The sequence below is a fragment of the Mirounga angustirostris genome, unplaced genomic scaffold, assembly GCF_029215605.1.
Source record: "Mirounga angustirostris isolate CCGP_5_RB_7025 unplaced genomic scaffold, mMirAng1.0.hap1 SCAF_2, whole genome shotgun sequence".
Lineage (NCBI taxonomy): Eukaryota > Metazoa > Chordata > Mammalia > Carnivora > Phocidae > Mirounga > Mirounga angustirostris.
Window position 1 is genome coordinate 80,666,225 of NW_026991710.1, and position 18,777 is coordinate 80,685,001.

At 37.9% G+C, this 18,777-nt stretch overlaps 1 protein-coding gene and 1 long non-coding RNA gene across 2 annotated transcripts in view; one reads left to right on the plus strand and one right to left on the minus strand.

The window, feature by feature from the left end:
• LOC135363612 (uncharacterized) overlaps positions 1-18,777 on the plus strand; it is a 94,163-nt gene that overhangs the window by 17,387 nt on the left and 57,999 nt on the right. The gene's annotated exons all lie outside the window — the stretch shown is intronic.
• LOC123848374 (all-trans-retinol dehydrogenase [NAD(+)] ADH4) lies at positions 375-17,231 on the minus strand (the record flags this gene model as incomplete). Its single annotated transcript, XM_054509068.2, has 8 exons — positions 375-432; positions 3,072-3,210; positions 3,677-3,812; positions 7,800-8,060; positions 11,890-12,121; positions 14,256-14,343; positions 15,925-16,066; positions 17,124-17,231. Coding segments are annotated over 8 exons (1,164 nt in total), but the record flags the coding sequence as incomplete, so codon positions are not given.

Consider the following 18,777-nt stretch of genomic DNA (forward strand, 5'->3'; position numbering starts at 1 on the left):
TCCTTAAACTGTCCATTGTAGCATCTATGAGGATAACTGTTTGAAAACACTCATTTTGCTTTTCATATAAATCTTTTTTATTTTTAATTTTTTCCCCTCCTTTCCCACTAAAGCCTATATAAATCTAATTGTCTGTTATGTCTTGTAACTTTTTACTTACTGCGTTTATAATAGGTACTTTGCTCTCTGTCACTTTTAATTGACTATAAAAAATACTTAGTGCTAATTACGATTGTTAAACTCTAAAGCTCTAAACATTATATGTTGTCATGATTATCAAAGGTGAAAAGGGCAATTAATAAAGATGGAAATTTGAGAGTATAGGTGTGTTTTTTCTTTTAAAAAATCTTCATTTTTTATATATCTATACTCATTTATATAGCTTCTGATATCCCACTGCTTGTGATTACAGTTCGTAGTGGTAAAACAGGGCTAAGAGAAAAGAAAATACCAGATGTTAAAAAGGAAATTATTTAGCAGCTTATTAAAGAAGATTAGCTTGTAGCTTATTGAAACCCAGAAATTATGTAATAGCATTTTATATATATGACATATTTTAAAGACATATGTATCTTATGTACACATATATAATAGTAATTTTTTTCTAGTAAAAATGATTTTATTATGGAAAATTTTAAGCATAAACAAAAGTAGAGAGAACAGTGTAATGAAACCCCATCTTTATCACCCAACCTAAAAAATTATAAACAAACAGCCAATCTAGCTTTACTTATTACTCTTCATTCCCCGCTCCCACCTCTCCAGAACTAGTTTTAAACAATTCTCATCATGTAATTCTATTCAATAACACATCAGTTATCATAATTACTAAACAGGAAATATTAATATATTTTAAAATGCTGTGATGTTTATAACTATTTGATGTTGAGATGTTAACTGTAAATAGTTGTTTAAATTCATGGCAATCCTTGGTTCATTATTACAGGTTATAAATTAACAAGAAGGGTTCAGATTCAGTCAGGTAGTATTCCAGTTTGTTCCTGGTGTCTTCAGAAGGTCAGGACTATTCGAATGCTGTTAATAATAAGACAATAGCATAATTTTTATGGTAAATCTAACCAAAACCCACAAATAATTTTTGTATTTTTCTTTCAGCATTTGGTTTAATCTTTCTTTATAGACATCTATCAAGAAAAGAAATTAGCACATTATCCCTAATTTCTTTTATCTTGACATTCATGGAATTAATAATACTTTGTATATGATGCTAGGAAGCTGGGAAAAGTTGGGGACCCTCACGTGACCCTGGGTGAGGTCTGTGCTGCCTGATGGTGCTACAGAGTAAACATGCTAAGGTTGTAGTGGGGTTTTCATCTTGGAATAGTAACTGCTTGGTGTGTTGGGATGATGCTTTCTGAGAACCTAAATATTCTTACTCCTGGATAATTCCTTCAACACGCAGAAGCAAAGCAGGGGGTAAGCCTCAAGAACAGAGACTTCCGTATGTTCCACCTTGCTGCTGGAGCTGTGGAATCCCTGGCATTAGCAGGTTGCCATCCATGATGTTGTCTTCACCCAGAGACTGGAACTACATCTGTCTGCCTGTGGAGAGAGAACCTCTGTGTCCTTTCCTCACCATGAGTTGGGGTCACTGCACCTTAAAAGACCAACTGGGTGTTGTACTCTCTCTACTTCCTTGCTTCTATACCCATATGCTAAGTCCCATCCTCTGCCTTCTCCACTGTCACCGTTCCATCGGTGTGGGCAGTAATGTGGTCTTCCCAGTGAGCCAGAGGGGAAGTAGGTGGCCTTATTCAGGTATCTAGCCCTCGGCCTTCCATTCTTCCACTGATTATCAGGCCTACTTTAAGAGTATGGGAGACTTGCCCAGCTGTTAATAAAGTAATTCACCATTTTCCATTTAGCTGCCACTTAGCATTCCTTGTGGATATATTCCATAACTGAGAACTCTAGGGGAAAAGGTGTGGTGGTGGAGGAGATAAGAGTTTTAGGGTCTAAGGCCCCGAACTCCCAACCTAACTCCTGACATAAGGGCTGCTCCTTATGGGGATATTGAGATTGTGCAAGATATTGCAGGGCTTATACACTAAGTTATTTTGTGTAGCTTAAATAATGTTTCTTTTTTTTTTTTCTTTTTATTGAACTTCTTTCTGATACGTTGCACCTAGTGTGTTTGAAAATTAGAGAGTTCCTGTCAGTAGAAATAATTTCTCAGGTTTCTTTCCCAGGAAGTAGCCTGGGTCCCCACATCATGGACCCATTTTCTTCTTTTGCCACATTTATTTTCTGCTTCAAACTCATGTCATTTAACTTTAGGCTCCCCCCCCCTCCCTATTTTGTGATATCTTCTCTTTTTGTTGCTTATTTGGTCCTTCATCTCCTCTGTGAAACTGTTCCTGGTGTTTTTCCTTTTGCTTCTATTGACCAAGCTGTGCTTGATCATTTTAACCAAAATCATTGATCCTAGTGTCCCCTGCTCCTCAATTGCTACAGATCCCCCAGTTGGGACATTTCTATAAATTAGTTCTCAGGGTCTGTGCCAGAGGAGCACAATATAGCTAAAACTGTGGATCAGAACGTTATCTTATAGGAGATCTGGGACAAAGCAAGAGAGCGTTGGGTCATCCTTTAGGTTTCTTTAAACGAGCCACTCACTGCTCACATATCCATGGTTTTCACCTGGTTCTGATCATGAAGGGCCTAGAGTGGGCATTCTTTTGTTAATTGCAGAACATAATGATGCGAGACCCAGGGCTGTATTGCACCAGAGTGACCTGACTTTATACTGTGGAAACCTTTCTTTCTAGGGAGCAGCCCCAACTGAGTTAACAGTTGTTTGTGAAAGGGAAAATATGTATCAGTTTATATCACCACTCTATGTTGGGATAGTGTGTGGCAGTGTATATTATGGAAATAGAGTAGGAAGCTTTTCTTTTTTCCAGAGGCCACTACTTAATCTTTCAAGCACATCTAGGATGTGTGATGATGTGGAAAATGTCAGAAAAGACAAACTGGTTAGTTCTTAACATCAAATAAAGAGTCATCATAAAGGTTTTTCAAACCACTTATTCCTCTGTTTGTTAATTTACCTTTTGCCTTGGTTCATCAGGTCAAATGCCTCATTGATTTTGTCAAAAGGCAGGGTATGAGTCACCAGTATGTCCAGATCAAATTTCTTATTCTTGTAGTCAGTAACCAGCTTTGGGATAGAATCGATGCTTTTCCAACCTGTAATTTGACCAAAATGCCAAGTAAAGACATGGTAGGTGACAGTAGTTTAATCAGTTTGTTGAGTGAATGAAATTACTAGGTAAGATTTGGGTTGCTTCAAATGGATTATCCCTCCCATCTTTAATTTTCTACACTTTTATTTATTTAAAAGTTTTTCTTAATAAGAAATGTTAAAATTAGTTCCTATTTCTAGATAAGGAATTATCTCCGTTTGGTCAAAGTTTACCTTTTGTTCCTCTGTGTTGGTTCATTTTAATGCAAATTGAATTTCAGTTTGCAAATTGTAGTTATCCATATATAGAAACTGTTTACTTTCAAATAATTCCTAGAATAACTTTTGTGCAGTCTCTAGATGTGTTATTAGGCACTCAATATTTAAACAGTTTTCCTTTCTATTCAGTAATCTTCTTTATAAGAATTTGCATACCACTATGGAGAAAATTAAAAGAGAAAAAAAACTGACCACCAAAGCATGTTCCATTTATGGTACGGCCCATTATTAGCTCCACTGGAGATACCATCAAGCCTCTCATTTCAGAGTCTACTCCAATGAAAGTACATGATCCCCAGCCTACTATTGTACTGTCCAGGGCTGCTCTCTGGAAGGTCAAACAGAAAGGATTAGCTGAATAAGTAGAACAAGTAGAACATGAACTCTAGTGTAGGTATGTACAATGCTTTAGGGAAAATTTATACAACTCTGCATATGAGAGTACTCAAGCTAAAGAGGCTATGGTATTGTTGATTGATACTCGAAGCGCCACTGTTCAGTTTCAGATAGACCATTCATTAAAAATTTGAACTTCATCAAAACAAGATATTACAAAGAAACAGAACCTATTATTTCTTTCTGTTTAATACCATAGTTAGGCTGAACCTGGAGTGTATTTCATTGCATACCAAGAAAAAACATGTGAAGTTAGGAAAGAACTCTAGAAGATAAATATTATACATTCTAATCAAGTTCTCGGTGATCTGCTGTGGGTATGTACTAAAAGATTTGCAGTTTCAGAGGCACAAAAACATAATCCTTGAAGTCATGAAGAGAGGATGAATACGTATTTACTAGAACCTAGGAAATGAGGTACACGCTGTAAACTTGGTATATCTCAGTGTAGGATAAATAAAAAAGTGCTCTTTTAAAACAGAGCAGCACAGTTAAACAGAATCTTACACAGGCTCTTGCTCATAAAACATTTCATCTGCTTCTCTAGGTTCCTCAGCTCTCAGAGTTTGATAGAGTCACGTAACTACTTCAGGGCCATGGGCTCTGTGACGTGTGGTATTTTGTAGACGAAACAGAACAATGTGTGGTATTGTGACGTGTGGTATTTTGTAGACGAAACAGAAAAGCCGCTGTGCAACCTGCCGGCTGTGAGCTCTCCTACTCTAACACCCAAGATCACCTCGTGTTGCCCCCGTGAAGCCGAGAAGGTGCACTTGATTGAGCCTTGGTTGCTGAGTTGCTGCATGGAAGGCGGTGGCCCAGGGGAGTTGCACTGATCTTCCCATGAGAGAGAAAACCATATTATGTTAACCTGCTGCAAGTTTGGGGTTAATACAAAAATGCCCAGGTTTGAAAATGTAAAGAAATTTGAGAAAGATACAAACTTGCGGATGGCCATTCCACAAGAAGCTGTATGGTAAATAGATGAACATTTAAATCTTCTGAGACTAATCTTAAAGAATGAAAGTGTAAACTTTGTTTTAGATCCTTTGCCATAGTCAGCGCTCAACTTAATTCTGACTTGTTGGGGCAATTTTTACTTTTACAAGAGTCTCAATAGGAAGTACAGCTTTTTTCATTACTGATCACTATATAAAAGAAGGAATTTCTTTATTTCTTTGTTTATTTGAGAGAGCAAGAGTGAGAGAGCACAAGCAGGGTGAGGGGGAACAGCAGAGGGAGAGAGAGAAGCAGGCTCCCTGCTGAACAGGGAGCCCAACGCAGGACTCAGTCTCAGGACCCTGAGATCATGACCTGAGCTGAAGGCAGACGCTTAACTGACTGAGCCACCCAGGTGCCCTTAAAAGAAGAAGCAATTTGAAGTACAGTAAATTCTCCCCCTTTTCTTTGTCTGTCTGTCTTACTAGCGATGGTAGATGCGGTGACCTAGAACTTTTAGAATGTGTTTTGAAATTTTTATTTGAATAAATGTTTATTTATTGTTTTGAGAATTCATAACATTCCTAATAGCAACTCTTCTACATATGCACTTTTTATATGGCAGAAATATTTTTGTTTATGCTGTATAGAGAGATTATGGAGAGGGGAAAATTCATAGATCTTACTTGTTACCTGTAGGTAGCTATTTACATTGACTCCTATTCTCTATTTTAGTTTTAAAATATTTTTCCTGTTTGCCTTTTTTTTTTTTTTAAAAGATTTATCCATCTATTTGAGAGTGAGAGAGAGAGAGTGTATGTGGGGGAGGAGGAGGGTCAGAGGGAGAGAATATCCTGAGCAGACTGCTTGCTGAATGCAGAGCCCAATGCAGGGCTCGATCCCATGACCCCAAGATCATGACCCAAGCTGAAATCGAGAGTCTGGTGCCCAACTGACTAAGCCACTCAGATGCACCCCTGTTTGCCTTTTCTGCATTTCTGGAGCTTTGCTTCAAGCAAGCAATTCATCTCCTTAATGATGACTTATTTAAAAATGGGTATTATATGCAAGTACAGGGTTTTATTTAGAAGCTTCTGATAACTTTTGATGAGAATTACTTTTACTTCTCAAAACTTTATAATAGTTCCGTTATTGTAACTTTCTGATTGTTCTGTTGGATTCTTTGGGCTGCTTTAGAGAATTAGTGGTCATTGAACTCAGGTTCACATGCATTACTGGAATCTCCTCTACAAGTGAGAAATTTAGCTTTCCTTAGTTATGGAAATTTGATAGATGGGTAGGTAGCTGATCTTTTTGTGATTAAAGAAATCCATCTATTCTTATTTGGATTCTCTGGTATAATTCTATTCCATAATTTAAATAATAATAGAACCTGCCAAGTTTTAGATCAAGTGGTTCTCAGCTTAAGTAACTTGTAAAAAATATTGGTATGTGGGCCCTAGACTCATGAGAATATGCTGGCATATGGTCCATTCATAGGTTCTAAACAATGACAGTAACAACTCCCCAGGCATTTCTGAAGTGTAGCCAGTGTTGAGAATCTCTGTACTGGAAAAATAAGATCAATAGGCTGAATTTCAATGTTTGAAAAAAATTTGAGCTGTGCAAAGTAGAAGAATGGATGTAGCACATTGTAAGTTGCAGATGCCAAGGATAATTTAAGAAGAGGGTCTGAAGCATTGAACACGGGAGCAGTGCAGGATGAGGAGCCCTTAATGCATGCATTTTCAGTAATAGCTAACATTTATTGAGTGCTTATTACCTGCCGAATTGTCCTTTAAGCAGTTACATTATTCCAATTAAACCATTCTGAGAGGAGAGACGCAGGAAGGGAGACTGATGCTTTCAGCAGCTCCTCCCCAACTTCGTTCTCTTCTGCAGAATGCATCAGTTGGGTAAGAACCAAGGGGAAGAACTGTACCAAGCCTGCTGCTGGGAAGTTGAAGTACAGAATTCTATTTTTTATAACCTCCCTAGAGGAGGGTTTTGGGAGCCACGTTGAGTGAAGTCGTAAATAAAAGTGCATAATGCGTAGTTACTCCACAGATCTCACTCATGAAATAAGAAGAATCCATAGGCAGATAATTAGTCGATAAATTGGTCATTTCATAAAACAAAACAAAACTCTACTTAGTGTCTTTGAGCAAATATGCATCAAGTGAACATTCACTGGAGTGAGGCTGGGCAGTCTGTCAAACTAACTTTTCCATGTGTTGTCTGTGTGGTTGGCTCTTTACCCCACTTTCTCGAGTAAGAATAAACAGGGCTGACTTCGTGGGTCTCCAGCTGGTGCAGTTTCTTAGGGCCCTGTTCCTAGAAAGACCTGCAAATTATGTAGCTTGTCCTGAGAGAAGAAATCTGAATGATACCAAATTGTAGTGTTTAGGAAAAAAGATCTACTTTTTAGTTTTGCAGTGTGTGTGTGTGTGTGTGTGTGTGTGTGTAATATATTGAATATATTGAAAATTTCAGATTTATGATGTGGACCTAATTTTGCAGCCCGTTTATTGAGATCTGATGGACAGAACTGGATTGTTTGTAGATCGCTAACTATTCGCGTCTCTGCTTTTAGGTGGGAGTGAAATACCTCCAGCTGTTAGGGGTGACATATGTCAGCCTGTCTTCTTCCCTCCTCTAAATCCGCCTTTTCTTTTTTTCTTTCTTATTTCTCATAGGCACAGTTCTTCTAAATTTTCATTTCTAAGTTTTCTCTTTTTGCTGAATTTCATGTGGAAGGACATACAGAAATATTAATAACCTACTAAGTAAATATTAATATTTATTAGTTAAATATTAATACATGCAATCTAATATATTTATATGAATATATAAATTAAATACATATATAAGTATATTAATATTAAATGTAAAATAACTATCTCAATATAAACATATTGCCAATGTTTATTAATGTTACTAAGTGTAATTTATTATATACTTTTATAAAAAATAGACATACCATGGTTTCAGGTCCACCTGCACAGTCAAGGGCAAAATCCACACCTCCATTGGTCATTTCAATGATGAACTCCTGGATGGGTTTATCTAGGTTTCGAGGATTGAGGCAGTCACTGGCTCCAAGGGCTTTGGCCTTTGTAAATTTCTCACTGTTGATGTCAATAGCTATGATTCTGGAAGCTCCTGCTACTTTACAACCCATTATAGCGGAAAGACCAACACCTCCTAGGCCAAAGATGGCACAAGTAGAACCAGGGGTGACCTGCAGGCAGCAAAATTATAAATTAACTTTTAAAGGAAGTGGCCTCACTTTTTTTTTTTTAAAGAAAGAGAGTAAGGGCGCCTGGGTGGCTCAGTTGGTTAGGTGGCTGCCTTCAGCTCAGGTCATGATCCTGGAGTCCCAGGATCGAGTCCCGCATCGGGCTCCCTGCTCGGCAGGGAGTCTGCTTCTCCCTCTGACCCTCCCCCCTCTCATGTGCTCTCTCTCATTCTCTCTCTCAAATAAATAAATAAAATCTTTAAAAAAAAAAAGAAAGAAAGAAAGAGAGTAAGGTGGAGGCAGGAACATGTAAATGAAAGACTGCCTGTCATAAAACTAAATGATATAGCTAATGGGGGAAATCTGCCAATATGAAAATGGCTGGGTCACTGGCTAAATATGGAGAATCATTTGAATGCCATTAGAATTATCAGCTCATCAGAAACAAACCCAAGTGAAAATAATCTGCTTGTTTTCCTCTTCCCTTTACTGTTATCAGAACAGAATTTTAAAACCCACACATTTTAAAGGGTTTATTGTTTTCCTTTTCCAATAGATCATAATTAATTTATATTTTTAATAGGCCTTATTTGGTTGTATTAGTATTATATAGTTGGTTTTGAATGAGTGCTGTTTCTCTAAATGTGAATTAATTCACATCCCAAATCATCAGTTAATTTAAATGGAATGAAATCCAGATTTCTTTGCATCAAATTGAAGGGTTTTTAGAGCTGACCAGCTAACTTCCAGCTTCATCTCTGTGGTAGTCCCATTGCTGTAGTCACTCTACACTGTCGTGGCTTCCTTTCCTCATCCTCAGTTCATGCTGTTTCCTCAGCCTGATGCACTTCTCACCTTATTTCCTCTGATTAAAATGTGACCTCTACTTCTAGGCCTAACTTAAATGACACTCTTCCCATAAAACTTCTCTTGATTCGTCAATCAGGAATTAGTGCCCACCTTTTTGCTTTTTCTGTATTGTATTTATAATCTGCCTTCGTTGATTGATTTTGTATTTGTGTGTTTCTTCAAAAGACTGTAAGTTCTTTGAAGGCATATTATCTTCTACATTGCTATTAAGAGTATTCTGTAGGTTGGGTCTTTAATAAATGTTTGTTGCATTGAATTAAATAAAAACTGAATATACAAGATAATAGGGAAAGTTGCTGTAACTGGAATGTGTTATTCTGAGAGTGTATAATGGTAAAAAAATACTACACAGAGAGATGCTTAAGTAATATTTTCTAATGATGATGGGGAACTGTTAGACTTAAAGCATAAACAAAAGGGAAAGAGGAATCTGCCCAAGGGAAGTACTGATACATTCTAAATTGGAAACAAAACTATTAAGGAATAGAGAGAATGTGTATCTCTTACTTTAATTTATGCATGATATCAGGCATGCATACACTGACTTTTGCTACTCAGGGCAAAATAAAACATTTTTTACAAATATTCAGAATATTGTTCTATATACACAATGTGCTATTTAATATTATGGCATGTGTTCAGTATAGTTCCAAATACATTTCTCTACAGACTGTTCAAAAGTTTGCCTGTGTCATTGAGTAGAAGGGCATTTTTCTCATTGAGGCAATGTTGTACACAGTAGTTGTACATAGCTCACAACAGTATAATTGGAATACACTGTATTAATTGTGTTAAACGAACTAGATGGCTATGTGTAAAAGTGCCTTTGATTGCAGTAGTGGGGGGAGAGTCACTATAAAGTACCCCTCTCCCCATTTGAGAATTAGGACTGTACATCGTGGATGATTATCTATTTGTAGACAACACTGTTACGGGACATTTTCATGCTTCCAAAGATCTCTGTGAAATATGATTAATTTGTCAGTAAAGGATACGAGCAGATTAAAAAGAATTAGGAGTCCTGGTGATGCTGGGCGCAGGTCTCCCAATAATTACACAAAGTTGTTTCATTACTTTTCTTCCCAGAAGTAAATTAAACTTTATTAAAGCTCTTGCCTTTTGGCTAGGATTACTGATATTTCTTCTCTTAACTTGTTCCTATCAGATTCATTTCTCTTTTCTTCCCTAAGCTCCTATGAAGTGGTTTAAGTGTTCCTCAACAGTGAGAAGAACAGGACCTAGAAATTTACATCAACTTTGAATGGATTTTAAAGAAAACTGTAGCTGAGTCTCTAGTGTTAATATTCCTGAAGAAAGACTAGAGTAGGAGAAGGTGATAGTCTGCATGGGGTCCAGGAAAGGGGAGGGGGTGGCCCAAAGAGCAATAATTCTTCCAGTGCTATCTAGAGGAGAATATGCCTTGACTGCCAAGGTTACATCTGCTTTTAACTCCACTCAGTTAACAATACCCTTCCTCTAGCAGCCTTCAGATTGTAGTCTGACTTCCCATACAATTTTTTATTTTTAATATACTGATAGCAAAAAGTAGCATTCCTGTCTGCTTGACCAATTCTCAATGGGAAGTCTTATCTTGATATTCTGGCTATCAGATCAGCTTTTTTATTTTGGTTAGGCTGAGTTTATTTCCTGGACACTTGAACAATTCCAGGTAACCTGATAAAAAGGAGTATTTGGATTTTTAAGCTGAGGATCAAGCCTTATCAAGATGTTTTAAGGGTTGCATAGGAGCCTGGCTTCATTCATTCATTCATTGAAAAATTATCCAGTTCCTACTGTGTGCCAGGCACAGAGCTAGGCTCTGGAGATATCACAATGAACAAGAGAGAGTTCTTGCCCTCAAGGAGCAAACAGTCTAAAAGGAAGGAGAAATAAATGGAAAATTTCTCCAGAGTGTGATAAGAAGGAAGACAGGGATAAACACAGATATTTTGGGGGAAACTGGGAGGGACACCTAATGCATGCCTAGGAGGCTGGAGGGTTTCTGATAGGAAGTAACAACAACAACAACAAAAAATGGAGTCAGCCAGAAGAGGTGGGGGAGCATCCCAGGCAGTGTTGGTGGGAGCCAGGCATGGAAAACCCAGGGTCACAGTGATTGGAGCCCGGATACTCAGGGTCAGGCCTTGGGGAACGGTAAGCCCGTGAAGGGAGAGTTAGGGAGAAACACTAGCCTGCTGACAGAAAAGTGGAGTATGCAAGGGGAATGAAGTCTTCACATTTGTTGTTTAGAAAGAGCACTCTGGTTGCATTTTGCAGTTTGAACTCAAGGGATGAAGACTGATGAGAAAGAGATTTCAATACCGGGGTTGTTTGAGGTATCCACGTGATACTGACATCTGTCCAGTTCTCACTGAACAGTTTTGTGGAAGCTTCTGAATTCTAACATGGGCTTCCAGGGATGCATCTCGCCACCCTCAAGGCTGCCACCTGACGCACACTCCCTTGGAACCACAAAGGGCCAGGATGAGAAGCAGAGATGAATCACCAGTTGGAGGGAGAGAAATCTGCAGGATCAGGGAGAAAGCAGGGGTGACTCTGTGGAGATGGGGGATATCTAGTTTCTGTTGCCTCTTGACTGGGTCTGCTGTCCCAGAGTGAGCATTCGTATTTAGGGGACATATTTAAGCATGTTGTGTTTAAGGTAGGGGTGGTCTGTAATCTAACATATTAGTATAGGAAAAGAAATTAACATGAACCGGGTGCCAACGATATGCCAGCTGTTGGGCCAGATGTCTTACGTATGTAATATGATTTAATTAGCCCCATAACTATTTGTAGTAGATGTTTATTGCAGAGAGTAGGAGTGGAGAGGTTAAATAACTTGCCTTACGCCACAGAGGTAATAAATGACAGAGCTAGGGCTTGAAGAGTAACTAGCTGCTTTATCACCGTCTCCTAGTAAAATTCTATTTTATGCTACCTGGTGATGAACCACTTTTACCTTGGCATTGTTGATTGCAGCTCCATAGCCAGTTGAAAACCCACATCCAAACAGACAAACTCTCTCTAAATTTGCATCATCATCGATTTTGGCAAGATTTATATCCGACACTACGGTGTACTGAGTGAAGGTACTGGTCCCCATGAAATGGTAAATTGGTTTTCCTTTGCAGGTAAACCTACTGGTTTTGTCTTCCAGTAGTTCTTGATCAACAAGAGGATTTTTCACTGGACTAGAAAATTAAAAAAAAAAAAAAGATACAAAAAAGAGAATGTAAATGGGCCACTGATTACACTCCTGAAAAAAAAGGTTAGGTGTTATATTTTTGTTATGACAATTTTCTGAGATAGAAAAATTGAGAAAATTACTTGAGACTTTACACCTAAATATGTAGTCAGAAGTAGTCTAAAGATGATGATAAACTTTTTATTGAATACTTTTTATGTGCCAGAAACTCTCTTAGGGGTTTGTATGTATTAATTCTTAAAAAAAATTTATTATGGAAAACTCAGCTGTATATAAAAGTAGAAAGACTGGCGTGTTGAATGTCCGTGCAACCATATCCCAGCTTCAGCAGTTACCATCTCGGGGCTGATCTTCTGGCGTCTTTAACCCCCCCAATCCCCACCTCCAGCACCGACCCTCCCCCAGCACCTACCCTCCCCCATGGGATGGTTTTGAAGTAAACCTCACACATTACTATTTTCATTTGTAAATATTTTAGTATGTATCTCAAAAATATAGATTCTTTTAGATTGACACATTGCATTTCGTTGATATGTGTGTTGTCTCTTTTAAAAAATGACAGGTTCTCACCTCCCTCCTTGTTTTTTTCCTTTGCAATTTGTATGTTGAAGAAACAGTCATTTGTTCTGTACAGTTTTCCTCATTCGAATTTTTCTGATTACATTCCTGTAATTGGGTTGTTTTTTTTTTTAAAGATTTTATTTATTTGACAGAGAGAGATACAGCGAGAGAGGGAACACAAGCAGGGGGAGTGGGAGAGGGAGAAGCAGGCTTCTCGCGGAGCGGGGAGCCCGATGCGGGGCTCGATCCCAGGACCCTGGGACCATGACCTGAGCCGAAGGCAGACGCTTAACGACTGAGCCACCCAGGCGCCCCTGTAATTGGGTTTAATACATTTTTCCATCCCTGTATTTCCTCTAAACTAGTATTTTCAATCTAACTGGTTGATTTAATTTAGGTTTTATATTTTTGTAGGAATATTTCAAAGATGGTGTTGTGTATCTTCATCTGGAGACACATAATGCCTTATTCTCTCTCTTTTTGTGATGTTAGAAAGAATTGATGGTCATTGCCAAAATCTATTATTTCATTAAAAGTTTGCAAAAGGGTGTATGTAATTCTTTAAATATCTACAACAACAACCCTGCGAAATAAGCATTATTATTATTCCCATTTTATAGATGAGGAAATTGAGGCACAGTATTAGATGTAAGAGTAATACAATTTAGCTTCTGAAATAACTAGCTTCATTTGGCATTAAGGACAAATAGATTTTTCTGTATGTAGTCTCATTAAAGAATAAGGTGATAAAGGTTTTGGAGTCTGGAGTTAGACGGTCTATGTTCAAAATCTAGCTCTAGGACTTTTATCTGTGGGCCTTGGAATAAATTACTGCACCTCATTTCATTCCTCTCTCATTTCCTATAGAAGTAGCTACTATTTTGAGTTTGGCATTTATCATTCCAGTGATGTATTTATACCTTTACTACATACACATGTAACCATAAACTATACTGTATATAGGCTTTTTTTTTTTTTTTTAAGATTTATTTATTTATTTGAGAGAGAGAGCAGTGCGAGTGGGGAGAGGGAGAAGGAGAGAAGCAGACTCCCCACTTAGGGCAGAGCCTGATGCGGGGCTTGATCTCATTACTCTGAGATTAGGAGCTGAGCTGAAATCAGGAGTCAGAGGCTTAATGGACTGAGCCACCCCGGTGCCCCTGTATATTGTACTGTTTTGTATATGATATCTTACTAAACATATTTGTCAGAAGCTTGCTTCATTCCCTTAACATTATGTGTGTGAAATTATTCTATGTTGTTGTATGTAGATCAGGTTTAACCCTTTTCATTGTTGCATAGTTTTCCACTGTGTTACTACATAGCAATTTGTTAATCCATTGTCTTATTGGTGGACATTGGGCTATTTTTACATGCTGTTATAAACAATGTTGCAGTGAACATTTTAGCATATGTTTCTTTGGGTAGTTTTGCAACAATTTCCTGTATACACCTAGGACTAGGATTGGTAGGTAGAAACTTCATCCAGGTATTGCCAGTGTACTTCTGCAAATATTTATACCAATTTATAGTCTTACTAACCAGTGTATAGAGCTTACCTGAGTTTTTTACAGAAATTTGTGAGTGGACTCAGACAGAACTTGCATTTTCTACATTGAGGCATGTAGAGTGGAATTACTTTGTCACCTGGAAAGAAAGGCCATATGTTGGATGGTGCCTAAGATACAGCTTGTAAAAAGTTTCTACCAGATGAATCAGTAGAAAACACCATTCTTTATGATACACATTTTATGTTCAGCAGAAAGTATAGATGGCTGTAGTATTTTGTTGCTTTACAAGATCACTGATTCCCCCAAGTATTGCATATACTGTCTTTTTAACTTTTTCCTTTTTTTTTTTTGGCTGCTGGGCAGTCAAGCAACAAATCTACATTGATACCACTAGCTACAGAGTCCTGTCTGAGCTCTGTTGTCGTCACAACTCTCTGCATCATGACTATTTTTTTTTTTTTTACATTTCTAAACATCCAGTATTGAAGAGAACATCCTTATATAATAGGAGAGGTGGACAACAATGTGCTGGATATGGAGATTAAACTTTATGTCATTGCCATGTGTCACCATTTAGTTCACTCTCACATTTTTTTTTAAAGATTTTATTTATTTATTTGACAGAGAGAGACACAACAGCAAGAGAGGGAACACAAGCAGGGGGAGTGGGAGAGGGAGAAGCAGGCTTCCCGTGGAGCAGGGAGCCGGATGCGGGGCTCGATCCCAGGACTCTGGGATCATGACCTGAGCCGAAGGCAGACGCTTAATGGCTGAGCCACCCAGGTGCCCCTCACTCTCACATTCTATATTTTTCTGCCTTTTACTCAATTTCAATTTAATAATGGCTTCTATTCTCTGATGACCATTTAGTATGTGCTAGGCACCCTACTAACTGCTTACCCATACTATCTCATTTAATTCTCAGACAATCCTTTGAGATGGGTACCTTTTCTCCCCACTTTAGGAAACAGAAATCTGAGCTGTGTCACAGAAAAGTGACTTCACTGGTGGAGTACACATCCAGCAAGTGGCAGAGCTAGGACTGCATCGGCCAGACTCATTGATGGATGCAGAACTTATGGGAGCGGTTTGTTTCTCTGATCTTGCTTGGGAATGGAATCTAAAATATTTCTAGGTTTGAAGCATTCTCATTAAAGGAGGAAAGAATGATATGGGTCATCCTACATGACAAGTGAGTATTAGGTAACCCATATTCCAGTATTTTGTGAATATGTTATAAAATGTGAAGTAAATGATTTCAGCCATTGCCATGCTCCATTTACATACTATTTTTATGTTACAGAGTTTCAAAAAGACACATTAAGCTAACATTGACATATATAATATTTCTCAAGCTAACTCTAAGTCCTCATTCTTTAAATTCTTTATGATATTAAATTATTTTGGTTTTATTTAGAAGAGGTTGTTATAAATTTTCCATTTGTGCCCCACTTTGTGGCTTCGCTTCACAGCAGTTTCTCAATGCTATATGTAAATAAAGTGACCATATTTTCCAGATTTTTATTGGTTCTGATTTCACATATTCTGTCCCCTTGTTAGACTGTAATAGATTGTATGTCTCACTTAGTTTGTCTTTGGGACAGATGGGGCTCCCCTGTATAAGTAGAGATCAGCTATAGCATGCGAAGCCAGGACTCTTATCAGTCCTTGAAATATCCTGACATTTCCATTTAATTGGACTCAGGAAAGAACATACCTGGTTTGAAGTTGGTCACTCCTGGCCCAACACTTTCCACAATTCCTGCACCTTCATGGCCAAGGATCACTGGGAGAAGGGCCTCTTTAAATTTAGGATTGATAATATGGGCATCAGTATGGCACAGGGCAGTGGCGATTATCTACAAGGCAACCACAGACTTGAGGGCTGTTTCTGTCATATCATTGTGGTTGTTAGGAGAGTAGTTTTTTAGGCCCAATGTCACCTTGAAACTTTACAACATTCCTAGAGCTCAATAAAAGAATTACATTTTGGAAAAAAAAAGAATAATTAAAAATATCAGCATATATTCTTTTCTTCTAAGCCTTTGTTTTCTTTCATTGCCACTGGAAAATCATACAAAGATGGAATTGGCAGTTAGTGTCTCCAGGAGAGGAGAAATCAAAGGTAATAGGGAAAAGTTGAACAGAATCTTTTAGGAAGAGGGAATGGAGGGAACACAGGTTTCTAGGGCTTGTGCAAATTTTGTTGAAATGATATGAAATGAAATAGAAATAATACAATTTTTATAATTCAAAGAGATATCAGATAAAGGATTGTCTCAGTTACTAACATACCCCTTACTCTTCAGGATTCTGCTTGTGAGGATATCCTATTCATTCTCATGTATAAACCTGTCCTGTAGTGGTCCTAGGAAAAATGTAAGCCAGGCCGGCTGTGGGGAAAATGGAGAAGTTCTGCTGACTTTCGATCTGTGATCACGGTCTCCTAAGTGTGGTCTCTTTTCCTTGCTCACCCACATTCCCCGCCCCCCCTCTGCCACCGTGGGCCCCTAGGCCTCTTCTACTGCCCCAGGCAGCCCTTCAGGTCTTTCCTCTCCCTTGTTTTGAACCAAATTTTTTATCTTCCTTTTAATAACACTTAATAACTGGCAACTGGAAAACAAAAAGAAAACCTAACTAATTCTCATCTGAAGTGAATTCCTTGGTCTAATTCTTAGGGCTAATGAGTAATATAAAGATAGTAGAAATAAATGTTAAGCCTGTTATCAGTAACAACTGATAATTAGTAATTTACCCCTCCTGGGATAATGCCTTTTTTTAATCTGGGCCTAAAAATGTAGTTCTGCTGTAGGTAAAACTTCAGGTCCTCTCAGTTATGCCACGCAGGCTGGACCTGAAGAAGCCAAGTCTGCACTTAGTGCCTCGTGTGTACAGGCTAGGAAAAGTCCCACTTACCTGCACACGAACTTCATGAGCCTTGGGGGGAGCTACCTCAACCTCTTCTATGCAAAGGGGCTTGCCTGTTTCCCAGGCAATGGCTGCTTTGCATTTAATAACCTGAGAGAGAGGGAGAGGGGGAGATTAATTATATAATTAACAGATAATTATATAAACTAGAATTAAAATTATATTTAAAAATTTAAATTTAAGTAACATTGAAGGAAAGTGGAAAGAAACAAATCTATAATCCTCTATTCTAATGCTACTATTTTTGCTTTTGGTATGGTTTTCCCGGTCTTTGACACATGAATATATAATTTTTGATAGTTGTTACGCAATTTTGAATTATATTTTTAAATATCATGAGTCTTATTGCAAATGCAATATATATTAATTATGGGAAGTTTCAAAATACAAATAAGAATAAAAGAAACAAAATCCACCTGTAATTTTATCACTCATTTTATGATTTTTGATGTAAATTTTTTCAGTATCCCTATATGGGATCTTTTGTATGTAATACTTCGTAATCTACTTCTTCTACTTCTACTATAAATATTTTCCATATTCTTCTCTAGCTTTATTTCTAACAGATGCAAATTCTATTTTGTTGTCATAGCATAGGTACTCAAGTCTCTCTTTTTTTGGCCTTTATAAGTAATATTTAATTGAACACTCTTGGTAGTAAGCATTTTGGCAAATCCACAGTAATTTCCTTAAATTCCTAGCATGAGTTCACTCAAATCTTTTTGATCAGCTTTAATAAATTGCTGCTTTCTGAGAGTAATCCTGAAGGAAGTTTGTTTTAGTAAATTTATAAAGAGACAAAAAAACCAAGAATCAAATAAAGAAACAGTATATTTGCTTACTTTGCCCTTGGTGCCCATTTTTCTTTGGCAAACTAGCCTTGGAAGTTTCTCTCCGATCTAAGAAGCTCTTCCATATCTGTCCAGGTGCTCTGTGTCCTGTGATAATGTCTTTGAATAAATCCCATTTCTGCCCTTTATTATCCAATCACTTTCCTGTTTGTTGCTTTCATACTAGCTCTGCCCGGTTCTCATGTCATTTGTGTTATCATATTTCAGCTGCCAACTGCCACTGCTCCCAGCTCTTATTTGAAGATGTTTACTTTTTCCCCTTTTATTGCAAAATATAAGATAATAGAGAAGAGTTCATTAAACTTACACAGATGAGTTAAAAAGTAAAGGACATTTCTACTGCCCCAGAATCCTTTCTGTACCCAGCCTTCTCCTTCACAAGTCTACTAATCATTTCCTTGCATTTCTTTATGATTTATGGTTCTCTATACAGTATAGTTTAGTTTTACCTATTAAAACCTTTATACGAGGGGCACCTGGGTGGCTCAGTCGTTAAGCGTCTGCCTTCGGCTCAGGTCATGATCCCAGCATCCTGGGATCAAGCCCCGCATCGGGCTCCCGGCCCCACAGGAAGCCTGCTCCTCCCTCTCCCACTCCCCCTGCTTGTGTTCCCTCTCTTGCTGTGTCTCTCTGTCAAATAAATGAAACGTTAAAAAAAACAAACAAACCTTTATATGAAAGAATCATAGTGTATGTGTTCTTTTGTCTTTTTTTTCCCTCTCAACTTCAATTTGTGAGACTCATCCACATTGGTCTGTTTTCATTATCATCCATTTTCCTTTTTGCTTTTC